The sequence below is a fragment of the Hyaena hyaena genome, unplaced genomic scaffold (genome assembly GCF_003009895.1).
Source record: "Hyaena hyaena isolate Hyena2069 unplaced genomic scaffold, ASM300989v1 scaffold_187, whole genome shotgun sequence".
In the NCBI taxonomy this organism is placed as follows: Eukaryota; Metazoa; Chordata; class Mammalia; order Carnivora; family Hyaenidae; genus Hyaena; species Hyaena hyaena.
Genome location: NW_024080820.1, coordinates 1,211,222 through 1,228,187, shown reverse-complemented (window position 1 = coordinate 1,228,187; position 16,966 = coordinate 1,211,222). Strand labels below are relative to the sequence as shown.

At 39.6% G+C, this 16,966-nt stretch overlaps 1 protein-coding gene and 1 pseudogene across 3 annotated transcripts in view; both read left to right on the top strand.

Annotated features, from left to right (window-relative positions):
* The window catches only part of FRYL (FRY like transcription coactivator), a 262,440-nt gene extending 246,380 nt beyond the window's left edge, over positions 1-16,060 (top strand). For 2 of the 3 annotated variants that reach the window (XM_039241070.1, XM_039241069.1), the window contains exons 57-64: positions 754-961; positions 2,929-3,078; positions 4,114-4,212; positions 8,426-8,494; positions 11,071-11,088; positions 11,834-11,944; positions 13,426-13,616; positions 13,928-16,060. In XM_039241070.1, the coding sequence (XP_039097001.1) occupies positions 754-961; positions 2,929-3,078; positions 4,114-4,212; positions 8,426-8,494; positions 11,071-11,088; positions 11,834-11,944; positions 13,426-13,616; positions 13,928-14,186 (1,105 nt within the window). In that variant the 3' untranslated portion in view covers positions 14,187-16,060. The remainder of the gene's footprint in view (positions 1-753; positions 962-2,928; positions 3,079-4,113; positions 4,213-8,425; positions 8,495-11,070; positions 11,089-11,833; positions 11,945-13,425; positions 13,617-13,927) is intronic. The other variant, XM_039241072.1, reaches the window with a different exon arrangement.
* LOC120237721 lies at positions 4,835-4,949 on the top strand (annotated as a pseudogene).
* Positions 16,061-16,966: the final 906 nt, after the last annotated feature.

Here is a 16,966-nt window from a genome sequence, read left to right as displayed (position 1 = left end):
ATACACTGTTTTGAAGTATAGCTTAAGTTTTCACTTCAGATGGCCACTTTATTTTGATCTTTTGCCCATCTCTGCTCAGTAAATTCTGTAAAGCCTTACGGAGCTACTTTGCAATGGGAAACACTCTCAACTCTAAGACCCTGTGTAACACTTTTCTTTATGGAGTGTCTGACTTGAATACCTCTTCATCTTCAAGACCCAGAGGTACACATTTCTTTATAGACTGTCCATCCCAAGTATATCGTCATCTCTTTTCATTGTTCCATTTTTTTTTTATTGGTATTATTTGACTTGTTCAGATTATAAGTTCCTCAGAAGAAATGGCCAGATCTTATTTTTGAGTCCAATCTATTCCTGATACACCGACCGCCAATGCAGAGCCCGAACCCACGAACCGGGAGATCATGACCTGAGTGAGCCCAGATCAAGAGTCAGATACTTGACTGAGCCACCTGGGCGCCCCTAAAATAAAAGCATTCTAATCTGAAGCGTTCACAGAAGTTACTGAAATTAATCCATACCACTGGCCTATTATAGGACTTGGCTTGTTTTAAGGTGGTGACATGAAATTAAATTTCTTAATTCCAGAGATGCTACAGAGAAAGAACACAGAGATCTGCTTATTTGTACTCTCTTATCAAGTTTAGGTTGTTGTGCATTTTTTAAGTCAATGCATAATAAAAATAGTCTATGTTGGGTGACTGAAACTATTTCACGACTGTATCATGATTACTGTGATGTTTGTATTAACAGTCAGGATGAAGACGAGCAAGACGGCTTTCCAGAAGCACAGACATCCCCTCTACCGTCACCGTTTCTTTCCGCCATAATAGCTGCCTTTCAGCCAGTCGCCTATGAGGACGAAGAGGAAGCCTGGCGTTGCCATGTCAACCAGATGCTGTCGGACACCGACGGGTCCTGTGCAGTGTTTACTTTCCATGTGTTTTCCAGGCTGTTTCAGGTCCGTGAGGTTTAAGGTTTTCTGAATTTCTATTCACAGTCACCTGATAAAGTTTTAGTTTTTTCACCTAAAGTCTGTATCTCATACATTCTGTTTTCTGTTTTTATTTTTTTTAGTGTCTCAGGTTTTCATATTCCCACTGATTTTCCTTTAAAAATTTTTTTTGCCCCAAAGATAGCGTTATTTAAATTTATATTGTGACACTGTAGTAACTGCTGGTAATTTATACAATGACTAGTACAGATACCTCCCTTCAGGCAATGAAAGCAAAACTTGAAAGCAACATCTGATGAATTCTCTGCAGTAGGGTTGATACCAAAAGCATAGTCCCTGCCTTCAAAGAGCATTCAGTATCATAAAAGTTTATAATTAAGTACTAAAGTAACACTTTTATTATTGTGGCTCGACACACCTTAAAAATTTTAGCTAAGGTTGCTTGTATCTGTAAAAATAATAATATGAGCTAACATTTCAGTGCCCAGTACATGCTAGGCATTGTGCTAGATGCCTTACATCATTTAATTCTTGTAACAGACCTATGAAATGTAGGTGTATTTGTTGCCTTCTGTAGCTGGGGAAGCTAAGGCACAAAGAAATACCACTTAAGTCATTATCCTCTGAGCTGTGTCCCGCTCTTCCTCTTCACCTGAGCAAACGCAGCCCATCTTGGAAGACCCAGCCAAGGACATAGTCTCACCGAAGCTTTCTCAACTACGGGAACCGCCAGTCTCTCCCTCCTGGAAGTTCTTTAAGAACGCTCATTAGCTGGAGGGTTTATTTTATTCTCAGCTTTTATTCTGCTCCTTGGTTTCCTATTTAGTGTTTTTTTTCTTTCCAAAGATATTCTGTTTCCTGATGCCTGAGATTGCAGCTTATGCTTTTATTATTATTATTGAATCATAACGCCACCTAACAGTGCTACACAAGCACACATAGGTACACGTTAACTATTCCTATAACTACGCCATTGATAATATAGTCTCATTTACTGAGTGCTCATTGTGGGTAAGGTATGATCTGATTATTTTATGTTCATGAGTATTCTTGAGTTTTGAGAAGATATTACCCCGAATGCATTTGTGTGACTTTAATTAAATCAGATAGCAGCTCATAGCCCAGGGCAGTAAACCACATTTACTGAAAGTTTTTCAGGTAGAGCTTTAGAAGAACTACTTCTTCAGCCATGTAAGGACTTTATTTCCCGTGATGTGCAGCATGTTTTCCTTCTGTCTCTCCTAATGAAAGAAATCTCAGAAATGGGGAGATGAACGGCATGTATCATTAGTTTCTTTTTCTCAGTAGTGCAGTTTTATAAATCTTTGATCATTTGGTGGCATTAACGTTTCCAGAGAAAAGCCTAAAAACATGAATTTATGGACCACTTATTAGAATGCTGTATATCACTACAGTAACGATTTTATTTATTTCTTTTGAGAGAGAGAGAGAGGGGGAGAGAGAGCAGGAGCAGAGGAGGGGCAGAGAGAGAGACAGAGAATCCCAAGCAGTCTCCTCACTGTCAGCATAGAGCCTGACACAGGGCTCACATTCATGAACCACGAGACCAAGAGTTGGACACCTAACCAGCTGAGTCACCCAGGCATCCCACTACAATAATGATTTTATTTTTATTTTTTAATTTTTTTTAATTTTGTTTTTATTTATTTCTAGGAGAGAGAGAGAGAGACAGCGTGAGCAGGGGAGGGTCAGAGAGAGAGGGAGTCACAGACTGAAACAGGCTCCAGGCTCTGAGCCGGCAGTCAGCACAGAGCCCGATGTGGGGCTTGAACCCAGGAACCGCGAGATCATGACCTAAGCGAAAGTCGGACGCTTAACCGACTAAGCCACCCAGGCGCCCCTACAATAATGATTTTAAAATAAAAGTTTGCCTTAATTACAAATGATGCTTCTTAAAGATGAAAAAGGCCTTCTTAAGAAATACTAAATTTTTTTATGCTTTTTCTCCATAGACAATTCAAAGAAAGTTTGGAGACATAACTAATGAGGCAGTCAGCTTTCTTGGTCAGAGTCTGCAACGCATTGGTACCAAATTTAAAAGTTCACTGGAAGTGATGGTGACGTGTTCAGAATGCCCGACAGTCTTTGTGGACGCTGAAACAGTAAGGCTTCTTTTTAAGTTTGCTTCTTTATTTTGATAGAAAGTGTGCATCTGTGAGCGGGGGGAGGGGCAGAGAGAGAGAGAGGGTGGGAGAGAGAGAATCCCAAGCAGCCCCCATGCTGTCAGCACAGAGCCCAATGCAGGGCTCAGTCTCACAAACCGTGAGAGACCTGAGCCTAAATAAAGAATGAGATGTAAAGGTTTATATTTTCATTGTGACTATAAACACCCAGCAAAATATAATTGCAGTGTATTATATGCAGTGACTTATGACTCTGATTCTGACCCTTCTCTGTCCTCACCCTTCGGGATCTTAGATGGGAAGCTAGAAAATCATGCTCCAGAGATTGGTACTTTCCCCCCCAATTCTTGACTAACCGTGGTCGGAGAGGGCTAGACCTTCCCCCATGAAGAAACCAGGGGTCCTTGGTATTCCCATTTCTTTTTCAAACCCACTCAGAGATTATGTATTAAGATCTTTAGAGAATTACGGTTTAAGAAGCTTCAGGAGTTTACCTTTCAGGTATATACCAGTCTGACATGCCGTTGCTCACCTGAAGCAGTTTTTGAAAGCATTTGAAGGTGTGGGCATCCTGGGTGGCGGCCCCCGAAAGCCCACTGCATTCCCGCTCTGTTTCAGTGAGAGGTCAGCCCTCAGTGTGGGACAGAGTGAGGGGAGGGACCCTTGCACGAAGCTGAGCCAGCTACCAACCAACAGAAATTCCATGACCCACAAGTTGTCAGTCTCATGTCTGTGATCAGAAATGATAACCTGGGAGCACCTGGGTGGCTCAGTCACTTAAGCGATCAACCTCAGCTCAGGTCATGATCTCACGGTTCGTGGGTTCGAGCCCTGTGTCAGGCTCCGTGCTGACAGCTTGGAGCCTGGAGCCTGCTTCAGATTCTGTGTCTCCCTCTCTGCCTGACCCTCCCCTGCTTGCACTCTGTCTCTCTCTCTCTCTCTCAAAAATAAAATAAAACATTGAAAATTTTTTTAAAAAAATGATCACCTGGAGCCATGTTTCTGATTTGACAGCTGACGTCCTGCGGTTTGCTGGAAACACTCAAGTTCAGTGTCTTGGAGCTGCAGGAGCACCTGGACACATACAACGCCAAAAGAGAGGCAGCTGAGCAGGTCAGTCTCTTTTCACCATGTGAAAACGGGTTTGCTTTTGACACCAGAACGTGAACTTGGCAGCTGAATAGCCAAGATGGAAGAGGTCCTCTCGGCACTTGCCTTGGGGATTTACTGAGATTTACGGGGCCTCTAGAACTCTGTGTCCAGTGAGCTCCTATCTTTAGCTTTTAGAAATCAGCCCTCTAAGAACCTAAGAACACAATGGAAAACTACCACGTTTTAAAAAAAACTCTGTGTGGAGACCACCTAGCTGCTGTCAACACTGCAAGTGCGGGAAGAAGAGCTGTACTTCTGAGAATACGTTACGGTATCGTGATCTAGAAAATGTGTAACCCGTGACAAAGCTGGGGTCTTTTTTGCTCAGCGCTGTGGACGCTGAGCAAATGGAGAAGTAAGCATGTAGTAGATTCTAGATACTACCTGTGAAGAAATGCTTCTTCAGCTCCTGTCGGGCCCTGTAGACCCAGAGCAGTTGTTCGCTCAGAGTAAATGTTTCCAATTAGCAGGGGGAGAAGAACTTTAAAAGTTTTTCTCTTTTTCACATAGACTGTATATAGTGGACATTTTTCTTCCTAGAATAGATGGATCTTCCATTAATTAGTATTAAACATCACATGCAGTGCTCACTGCGGCAGCGCGTATACTAAATTGGAACCATCCAGAGAGGATTCACAGGATTAGCACGACCCCTGTACCAGGAGGTGGTGCAAATTCATGAAGCGGTCCATGGCCTTTGGAATATTATTTGGTCATAAAAAAGAATGAAATCTTGCCTCCTGCAGTGACGTGAGCTAGCGTATTAGGCTAAGTAAACTGAGTCCATCAGAGAAAGACAAATACGGTACGATTTCATTCATATGTGGAATTTGAGAAACAAAACAAATGAACATTGGGGGTCAAAACAAGCAAACCATGAAACAGACTCTTAATGATAGAGAACACACTGATGGCTGCTGGTAGGGAGGTGGGGGGGGAGGGCTAAATGGGTGATGGATATTATGGAGGGCACTTTGTGATAAGCACTGGTTGCTGTATATAAGTAATAAATCACTAAATTCTACATCTGAAACTAATTTAAAAATTGTTTTAATTAAAAAGTTAAGGGCATCAGGCTCTGTGCTGACAGCTAGCTCAGAGCCTGGAGCCTGTTTCAGATTCTGTGTCTCCCTCTCTCTCTCTCCCCGTCCCCTGCTCATGCTTGCTCTCTCTCTCTCTCGCTCTCTCTCTCATTCTCAATCTCTTTCTCAGAAATAAATTTAAAAAACGTTTTAAAAAATCTCAAACTGTCTACCAATGGAAATTGACAGGCTAACTCCACAATTTATATGAAAATACAAACAGCTCATTACAGGGCACACCACCTTCTTGAACACAGGTCTACAAACTATAGCCCATAGGTCATATGTAGCCCTCTGCCTGTTTTTATAAATAAAGTTTTTTTTGGAACATAGGCATCATATTTGTTTACATATTGTCTACGGCTATTTTTGCACTGCAACATAGTTAAAATAGTTGCACCAGAGAATAAATGGTTTGCAGTGCCTAAAATCTTTACTCTTTGCCCTTCACAAAAATAGTCTTCCAAACCTTGTCCATGAAGACAACAAAGTCTAAACAGAGTTAAACTTCCAGCCAATAAGACTTACTAAAAATTTCAAGAGTGGATCATTGGCATAAGAATAAACAAGTAGACCAATGGAATAGAATAGAGAATCCGAATACAGATATATATATAACTATGTATTAATATATAACATGTATATATTATATTAATATATATATTAATATATAACATGTATATTAATATATAATTTATAGCAAAGGTGCTATTGCAATGTAGCGGGAAAAGAGTCTTTTCAATAAATTTGCTGAATCAAGTATTTGTATACGGGAGAAAAATGATTCCTTCAGAAATACCATCTCCCCATTTCTTGTCCCATCTATTCTTTGTTACCTTTTTTTTTCCTTTCTTGTCTTGTATCAACCAAGTATTTTTTGTCACTCAGTTTCCCCTCCAATAGTTTTTACTGTTATAATATTATAGTTAACACATTCTTCCATTATTCCTGGAGTCTCCTGAAGGTCACAAGTGAGAGCCTAGGGTATTCATCAGGACCATCTAGGCAGGAAATGAACAGTTGTTCTTTTCAATGCCAGGAGACCAGAAATCTCTGCTTATGTCTTTAGCCTCCCAGACGCCACTTGGCGGTGTGCTAGCCTCTCCTCCTGTATCTGCTAAATGTTGGCGCTGCAGAGCCGCAAGGGAAGCAGCTCACAGACAGTTGGCTCTCTCCTCTGCAGTCCCCTTTCCTCCAACATCCTGGACCTGCATACCTCTGGTCACCCCGTTTTCCCAGCTTGGTGACACTATGGGCCATACACCCAAGGTCACCACTCTCTGTTCAGCCTCTCTGCCTTAGGATCAAGCAAAGCTTTGAATAAGCAAATCCCCTAGATTAAATGCTGGGATCTTTGCAGACTCCCTTTCAGTGCTTTGTCTAACTCCCTCAATCCTGGTGGATGGTATTCTGCTTCTGTAGCTGTCCTTGGAGGATTGGCCTTATATAAGCTTCTCCGTCATGTCCAGAAGCCGAACCTCTCCGGTTCGACTTTAACCTTCATTTGAGCCCTGAGTAAAGAAACAGTTATGACAGGAAGACTGACTGGAGGTAAACTGGAGGACCTTCTGGACACAAACTCCCGTGTGTTGTATACACTGGCCTGAAACGCGGGGATCTCTGCTGTTCGGGCCGCTGTGCAGCCACGAAACTACAGGCTTGGGGTTTGTCTTTTAACAGAGAAAAAAAATCATAGCTTGTTGAATAAGGCTTCTAAAATGCTTTATCACTAGGCATAGAAGAGAAAAGCTTATGTTTAGTAAGAAACAGCCAGTAAATATTCCATTGAAATTATTTTTTTCTAATTTATTGGGATACTTGGACAAATTGGACTGGATTAGCGACAATGATTAGGTGTTCAGACATTTTAATATTTTGTGTGAAGACTCATGTGCACATTCTACAATAGACTGTGGCTAGATTTTGCTGATAGAAATCTGCCGGATACCTTTTGACAATGGCCGCCAGCAGCTGTATCTCACTAGGAAAGCTTAACATGTTTTCTTCAGAGATGCTGTCAAGTAAAAAGCCTAAGGGCCTTGTACAGTCTGAGCGACTGGGATAAAATCAACAAAAGGTCAAAGAATTGTTTTGAAATCACTGAGATGTCTAATTTTCATTCTTTGCATGTAGAATGTTAAGCTACGGTTGACCATTTTAAATGCCCGGTACTGAGATCTTTTTAAAGAATACTTAATGTAGCTAGTAGTTTTTCTCAAAATCCTGATAATTTTTTATATATAGTAGTTTTATGCTTAATCTATTGCACACATAAAGAACTAGGAAGTAAAAAGGATAGATATTAACAATATCAAACTGTCAAAACCTAGTAGCTTAACTTGAAGGCTCTTAGCTTTCCTTTGAGCTTACATTCCATGACCCAAACAGTTTTTCCCACTAAATTACAATGCTATAATTTTATTTTTATTTGACCAGAGAAAAGTTGCCTTAAATAAATACTCAACTTTAGGAATAGCTCCTGGATAAGGAAAGACCGTATTTGGCTTCTATATTCAGGATTCTTGGGAGATAACATGTTTATCATTCATTACTGTCCAAAAGGAAGAAAAAGGGAAAGGAATAAGAAGATTTAAAACAGGTTTCGGTTTCAGTTTCACTAATTAAAACCGACACCAGTCTTCTGAGAATTACGCTTCTCATAAGCAAACAGACCTGGCTAATTCTAAGTTGGCTTTATTAAATTGTGCTTCCAAAGGAGAAGCACATCTTTCATTTCCCCATCTGACATTAGACAAAGGTCAGCTATAGGTTGTGAAGATTTCCAATAAAATCTGCCAAATGAAGAATACTCTGTACTGAAATGGAGCACCAGAGGTCACTAGAAAAGCAGACTATTTTATTGTGTTTCTGCAAGTAACCCATCACGGTGTGTGCATCTAATCGTATTTACACTATCAGCCAGCTCTGGTTTGTTGCATGTAAATAATTAGGCTCAGTGGAGGTTGAAGGCTGTGTCTGTAACCAATCCCAGAATTTCAAGTTAACTTTTAAAGTTATTTTTATGCACAAGCTGTTATATTACCAATGTCATTGTGCCTTATGTTAAAATTTACGGTTACTTATTTCTTTAGTGGCTAGACAACTGTAAGAGGACATTTGGTGCCAAAGAAGACGTGTATATGATAAACACAGATGCACAGGTAGGCCTCTCTTCTTCTTAGTTTCGTTATATTTCTCTGTCAGGTAAAATAATGTGTGTGTTCGAAGGTCCCTGTTTGATAATCCTAGAAATAAAATTTATAACACTCTTCATTTTTGTTATCAGAACGATCTTTGTCAAAGGTAGGTTCAACGAAATATTGGCTTAGTAATGAAAAAGTCACTTTAATAAAAACGAACGACCAGCTTGTGACTGAAGCTTAATAACAGTCAGCAGATAAGCTTGATGGGTATCTGGACTGTCCAAGTCAGAGTGTACTTAAATCTGCCTCTTGAAAAAAATGTTTGTTATGCATTAGTATTCTGCAGAGAAATTGTCTGGTTAGCAAAGCAAATGTAGGAGTAATGTATACATTCCTACTAGCCTTTCTAACGGTGAAATTCTGATTGGATTAATTATAACTTTTTTATGGTATAAAAGTCAGTGAAAATAAGAGTATCATTTTCTTAGAGGAAAGTGCACATATGTAACACGTTAAATGAGGATAAATTAAGCCTACAAATTATTCTCATAGGAGTGTAGCTTCATATGGGGAAGATGTATTTCATTCATCAATTAAAATTAATGACCTCAAAAATAAATTAACGCCTCTGCATTGACGTCCGAATTCCAATCTTTGTCAACATTGGTTACACTGTTACAGATTTCTAGTCACTGGAAAAGCTACTGTAGTATAACAAAAATTTGGAGTTTTTAAAAAATGGAAACATTGAGAATAGTATACCCTCACTAAATGCACTTCACATTCATGGTCTCTGTCCTTCCAAGTGTGTCTCATAGATGCTGTCATTGTCACCATTTTGCAGAGGAGGAAACTGCCAATTGGCTCAGAGAAGCCAATTTATCTAAAATCAGTAAGAAAAGAGTTAGAACTGGGATCCCAATCTAGGCAGGCTGACCCCGAATCCTGCGCCATGTCACAAGGAAACTGTCGAATCAGCCGTGTAAAGAAAGAAATAATGGGAAATAAGGAATTAACCCTGAACTAGAATTGGAGTCTTTGGTTCTGTGTTTGCCACTCTGTAACTGCATGACTTGAGCAAGTAAGATAAACTTTTTCCTACATAAATTATTGATTAGACTAAATGATTTCTTACATCCGTCTGCCTTGAAGAAGTTCTATCTCCAAGAGTTTCAGTCAGTTCTAGCTCAAGGCTTTCTACTAAGTGAAAACTGTAAATTTAAGACTTTCAATTATATCTTATCTCTCTCCTTTTATATTCAGCTTCTTGAGATTGTGGACGCTTTGTACACATTACTAGTATCTGTCCCTGTGTACCAGAATAGTCTTTTGCGTAATCAATATTTATTTTAAATTAAATGAAAAAAGAATGCACCTGCAAATTTCAATATAGTTAAAAATCAGTCATTTTAAATCTGCAAATCTGCATATTTAGAGTAACTTCTGGTAATTGAGAGCTATAGAGTTAATTACACAATTATAACTACAGCTATAATATTGCCATAACTATAGTTGTGGCGATCATAGACTTTATCATATTTCTTTTCCATTGCATCCCAAAGTAGATGCTATGGCTGTATGCATATAGAGCCAGTTCCGTTTTTATGCTAATAGAAATGAGAAAAAGTATTTGAAACTCGAATCATTGTTACTTTCCATATAAACCTGTATAAAGTAGAACCTCAAATTCAGATATGCTAATATGTTTGACATTGGATTATGCTGCACCCGTGTTCACTGAATGACTATTGGTAAATTTATGATAAGCAGTAAGGAGCTAAAGTTCACCTTTGCTTAGCAAATCCCTTCTAAATTAATAGGAATAAATGTTATATAAACAGTCCTTCAGAGGACACTATTTAGAAAAGCAAACTTCGAAAGGGTTCCTTAGAAGCAATATTTATGTTATGGCCATTGCTATTTTAATTAGAAATCGTTCTTCTCTAGTAATGAGACTATGTCCACATTGCTATAGATATTTGATTGTAGTAATTGTTAAATAGTCCATAAACTAGATGTTTCACTATGTATTTTATATACATCACCTCATTTGACTCAGACCTAGTTGGGTCGAACTTCTGACGCTAAGTTGCATTTTGGAATGCAATTTAAAACCCACATCTGCGGTTGATATTTTATGTTCTGACTCAGCACCAATTACGGCAACATAGGACCTAATTAGTAAGGGTAGGAAGACCCACACCAAAGATAATCTTCTCCTAGGTATTTATCTTATTTTCTAATCAGAAATTTTCCACTTTACTAATGGAAATTTTATGACATTTGGCTTCTTTCACAAGTTTCCCGAGATCACATCAGTTCAATTTTCTCCTCCGTAGTTTTCACATGAGAAATAAATTATAGACTCAATGTAATTTAGTTATTTGGCAAAGAGTTAAAAACGCCCTGGATTGTTTTCAGTAAGTGTATAAAAAGTTTCGTTCTGGAAATATCAAATTTTTCTTTTGGGTGCAATTAAACGTTCTTCAGTTTGCCTGGGACATCTGTGACCCTACTTAAAATGATTTCTTACACTAATTCTTGGTCTCTTTCTTCCTTTGTATTTTTTGTGACCCGATCTCCTTCTTGCTTAGCAAATGGAAATTCTAGCAGTAAGTGACCTGTCTTAATTTATAGACTTATCCATGTCAGACAAAGTGATTTTCATTTGCCATTTGTGACCCAGCAGTGTTTTGTCCTGGACTACTCAGCGTAGTGCGTGCTTCAGTTCTGCCTAGCCCTAATCCATGAAATGTTGGTCCTACGAAGATGAAGGTTATATCATTAATATGTACAGCTCACAGCCGCCTTTTTGTACATCTGTAAACTAACATCTTTTAATTTTGAAAATCAAAGTGCATTTGTTAATTTCATGGTCTCATTTCAATGAGAATACAAGGTTTGGGTTTTTTTAGAAAAATCAATTCATTTGTAGGTAAGAGGTAATCCAGACTTTGCTTTATCAAGCATTTGTTGATAAATGCAGTGAGATGAACATCTGGATGGGGCAAAAGTGTATGCATTTGTACATTTTTTCCATTGTGAATTTTAATTTAAAGTGAATCCTTTTTAAAGCATTCTACATATTGCCTGCTAAAATATTTTTTGTCTAATGTGAAAATGTGCTTCACACTAAGTGAATTATGTAATCAACAATTTTTTAATTTATATTTTAATCCCAGTCTTCAAAAGCATCTTTCATCAGCTTCACACTATATTAACTTGCTTACTGCAGAGAAATAAATGCCAAGATAATTTTAACATAATTACTTATCCATTTTTTATTGGAAATATGCTGTCTAATCAAACCTCATGGAAAATGGTATCTGAATGTAACACGGTGCTGTTCACTTTTAGGGACTGGAACTCTGTCGAAGGCTATACAAACTGCATTTTCAGTTGCTGCTTCTGTTCCAAGCCTACTGTAAACTGATCAACCAAGTAAACACAATAAAAAATGAGGCAGAGGTACGTATTCAGTTGTAGTAGGAACCCCTAATTGATTCTAGAATATTAAAATATAATACATTCTTTGTAGGAGAGATTATGTCAGGAGTCACCTACAGTGAAACCTTTTTTCCACAATTGTCTTTTTAGCAAATGATGTGCTACTTTGGGACCTATCAATAAATAAGACAGCAGATAGCCAGTGGCCTTGAAAGGTTCAAGGCCACAGCAGCCATAACAGATCATCTGTAACCAAAAGTCAAATAAAGCACATCAACTCAATAGAGACCTAAGTTACATTATGAAACCCCTTCCCCCGCCCCAACATCTTGTCCATATATTTTTGTAGTTCTAGCGACGCACATAAGAATCAACATGCCAAAACCACTTTAAATGTCCCGAGTCCTATAATGATTAGGCTCAAAGGTGGTGACTTTAGGCTTTCTCCCCTCTTGTCTTCACTGGAACTGAAACAGAAATGCTTTAACTTTTGTTAAATGGTTAAATCAATTAAAAAAATATGTACTGGTTTATATAAAATACATACTAGTAAGGTAAATAACCTTTTAAAATATGAAGACTTTGCTATCAAAAAAAATCAATCTTGGGGTGCCTGGGTAGCTCAGTCAGTTAAGTGTCCGACTTCGGCTCAGGTCATGATCTCACAGTTTGTGGGTTCGAGCCCTGTGTTTGGCTCTGTGCTGACAGCTAGCTCAGAGCCTGGAGCCTGCTTCCCTTTCTGTCTTCCTGTCTCTCTGCCCCTCCCCTGCTCTTTCTATATATCAAAAATAAATAAAACCAAAAATAAAATTTTTTTAATTCAGTCTCCCCTCCTCCAGCAGGGAATTTTACTATCCAAGATACATATTAAAACCAATGCAAACATTGGAAAAAACGAAGAACATTGGTTATAGTCTGTTTTACTGCAACTGTCATAAACATTTATTATAACCCGTTTAAGTAATCTCTGTGCCTAGTATGAGGCTCAAACTCCTGACCCTGAGATCAAGAGTCACATGTTCCCTAAGCCAGCCAGAAGCCCCTATAACCTGTTATTTACCAAGAATTTAAAAAAAAATTTTTTTTTAATGTTTTATTTATTTCTGAGAGAGAGAGAGAGAGCGTGAGCAGGGGAGGGTCAGAGAGAGAGAGGGAGACACAGAATCCAAAGCAGGCTCCAGGCTCTGAGCTAGCCATCAGCAGAGTCCGGCACGGGGCTCAAACCCATGAAACGTGACCTGAGCCGAAGTCAGGCGCCCAACCAAGTGAGCCACCCAGGCGCCCCAAGAATATTTAAAGACTACTATCTGGTGGCTGAAAATATTTATCCCCACTGAATAGAGAACTTAAAATATTAAGTGCCTTTAACCACTAAGTGTAACATTTGCAGATCTTTAAGGGAAGCTCCTCCTACCATCAGATAATCTTCACAGCTGATTAAATGCTCTCTTTGTGACTGAATATACAAGTAGATCCTTTTAAGGTATGTTCACTTGTTTTAGGTCATCAACATGTCCGAGGAACTTGCCCAACTGGAAAATATCCTCAAAGAGGCAGAGTCTGCGTCGGAAAACGAAGAAATTGATGTTTCCAGAGCTGCACAAACTACTGTAGAGACTGCCATTCATTCTTTGATTGAAACTTTGAAAAATAAGGAGTTTATTTCAGCTGTGGCACAAGTAAAAGCCTTCAGGTAAAGTGTGAAGGGATATCTAGGGGTGAGGCCTCCAACCCTGCACTGGCGTTTTCCGTGACTGGTCTGGGTTTTTTCCATTTGATGCACCAGTAGTGCCGTCTGAGAAAAGTGGGACTGTTCCAGAAGTGACCGCAGCTGTGGACTCCGTCCACTCCCCCGGACACTTTCCAGAATACATTTGCTCAGACGTGAAAGCAGATCCTCGGTGATCCACAAGGAAGTTTTGTTCTACGTATTAATTTAAAACGTAGTTAGTGTTAACAGTTCCTTGATGGCGTCTCAGGCCTTAACACTGTCGTGTCTTTCAGGTCTCTGTGGCCGAACGACATCTTTGGCAGCTGTGAAGATGACCCGGTGCAGACGCTGTTGCACATCTACTTCCACCACCAGACGCTGGGCCAGACGGGGAGCTTCGCGGTCATCGGCTCGGACCTGGACATGTCGGAAGCCAGCCACAAACTGATGGAGCTGAATCTAGAAATACGAGAGTCTCTGCGCATGGTGCAGTCGTACCAGCTGTTAGCACAGGCCAGCCCAGTTGGGAATTTGGTGAGCACTGGATTCTGAGAAGCTTCAGCTGTCGAGGGAAGACACTAAGCTGAAGATGGTGAAGAATATCAACGAGCACCTTTTACGAACCCTTGCAGTTCACGGACAACCCTTCCTGGCAGCATCCACGATCACGGCGTAACTAACATCAGACCTGTATCAGAATCAAAGATAAGAAGAAGATCTAACAGCTGCCAATACCTCCCACACTAACCGTACAAAGAAGGAGTTTTTTAATTAACCTATGTGAAAAGAAAAGGGCTAAAAGTGATGCATACAATACAGGACTCTCTGGAGGAAGAAGAGCATTCTCGAACTGTTTGCAATAAGGCCTCGACGACGGAGACGTGGGAAAGCAGGTGACATGAGGCTAAAAGCCAGGCTCGTTCATTTTAGCTGAAGACCTGCAGGGCCGCATGGGGGGCCGGTGGCCGGAGCGCGCTCCACAGTGGATCCTTCATCGTCTACGTGAAGAACCTTCAGTCGGACAGACAGACAGACAAGGAGAGACTTCTTTGCAAAAACCATTGATTTTTTTTTTTTTTTTCAACACAGGGGACGAGGGTGTGGGCGTCTTGTTTTTTAGTCTGTACAAGGGGTGTGTGTGTGTGTGTGTGTGTGTGTGTGAGAGAGAGAGAGAGAGAGAGCGCGAGCTGGGATGTGTGACTATGTGACAGTCCTATTTTCAAGGTCTGGGTGTTTGGTGATAACGTGTCAGCATGCCTCAAAGAGCACTGCAAGATTATTTTTGAAGAAATTTTTATTTTATTAGATCTAACTCTTCATAGTGTGTAAATGTTAGAACATTTTAATAATATTTTAAAACTGGGCTTCCCCGGTATCTCGAAAAGAAATAATAATATATCTGTTAATGTTATTGGAACGCTGCTCAGTTCTCTGATCAGTGCTTACGTTACGATTGTTGATAACTAACCAAAGTAGATGCCTGCAGAGACTTTAAAAATGTAAAATAAAGATGTATGCTGCCCGTCAGCTATTCTCATTAGAAAAGTTAACTTATTTTACTCCATAATTATTATAGATGCTGTATAGATTGAAACCAGTATTGTACGTTTGTGCAATGCACTGTTACACAAGAATAGGTGTACAAAGCTAAAGAAAAGATCGTGGTCACTGATGGTAGGATATAGGACTTGTGGGCTCTGAAGTCTGCAGAATTCAAGAAGAGAGATGCAAAAACCCAGTTTTATGTGTTTATTCAGGACTCACGTGTTTCACCCGCAAAGAACCTGGGGCTATGGGGGCACATGGAAGGAAGCCTAAAGACCGACTACCAAAACACGCAATATCCTTACTCACTGTCTAAGTCTGTAGCGTAACACGAACTGGATTCTCTGTCCTTTTTTAAATAGCATTTTGTAAAAGAAATGAATGTAGTCCCACAACTCCTCTGATTTGAAAGGAACACCTTGTATTTTTTATAGGCATCTCTTATCCACTGTGACTTTCTTTTAAACTGGGCTCTGTGATTGCAGAGTTTAGAATGTAGAAATGAAATGCTTAGCTTTGCCTTTTCTTGGGGGTGTGGACCCTGCCAGAAATGTAATTATGCTCAAGTGCATTAACTGAAGGCACTGTGCGCGCCGTTGGACTGCTGACTGTAGTTGTGTTACCTGTAAAATTCCATACCTGGTCACGGCACATTCATAATCACTGTATTTTCTGACCCTGATAAAAAAAAAAAATTATTTTGATGGTGTTCTGGTACTGTAAATGGTGTCCTTTTAAATTATTTAATAACTTTTGGGTGTGGGGCAGGAAGAGAGGGGTGGTGTCCAAAGACAGCCCCACCCTTTACATCCTATCTTACCATCCACCATTTTCTCACCCTCCTCATATCCTTTTTGTTAAAATAAAAAGCATTGTTGCTATTGGTTTGTGTTGTATTTTAAGGATGAATGATCACAGGGCGCATCATTTAGAAACTTTGCAAATAGGATCATCGTTCTTAAGAGAACTTTCCCTAAAAGGGGGAGAACGAAGCAGAGAACAAATGAGGTTCGCTACCCAAACCGAACCTTGGAACACTTGGGATTTCTTTCTCATGTTTATGAAGCTGAATCTATTAATAAAGTAATGCGATGAATATACTTACAGAAAGCAAGCTGCAAATGTGAAGTCATCAGAAAGGTCCTTTTGCAATTGGGTTTTCCTATAAACCTATACTTGTTTGCTCCTCTGCACCCCAAAGTTTGCTTTTAACAAAATGTATCGAATGCTTAATTTGTTAAATACCTTATGCAGTTCCGATCAAGCCCTTTGTGCTGGTACAACTTTTTTTTCGGGGGGGGGGGGGCGGGGGGCTAAGTTGATTTTTTTTCATAGTAAGCTTGTAAAATAACACCAAAAGAAGAGATTGGGCAGTTTCTTCATTCTGCTTCTAAAATAGCCAAAGCCTTCTTTTAAAAACATAATTTGGAAAATATTTTCTACTTTTAGTGATCTAGAGGGTGTGGTACAATCCACAATCGACCATAAATTTAGGAAATAAACATTCATTCTCTTGGAACAAACACCAAAGCCAGAGTGAGCCTTATTCATCTGAGTCCAGGAGAAAAGCTCATACACCATGCCACTGGAACCCCCGTGAAAAGAAACAGGATGTTAGAGTCAACAGAATTGTACTTCGTGGCACTTGTAGAAATTCTTCAAAAGAACCCACTGTCCCCTTAGCAAATGTATGAAATAATGGGGAAAACTAGAATCACTGACACCCAGAGAAAACAGTACTCTGGGCTATTTCCTTCTTGCCTCTCAATCTCTTATCCGCGCACGCA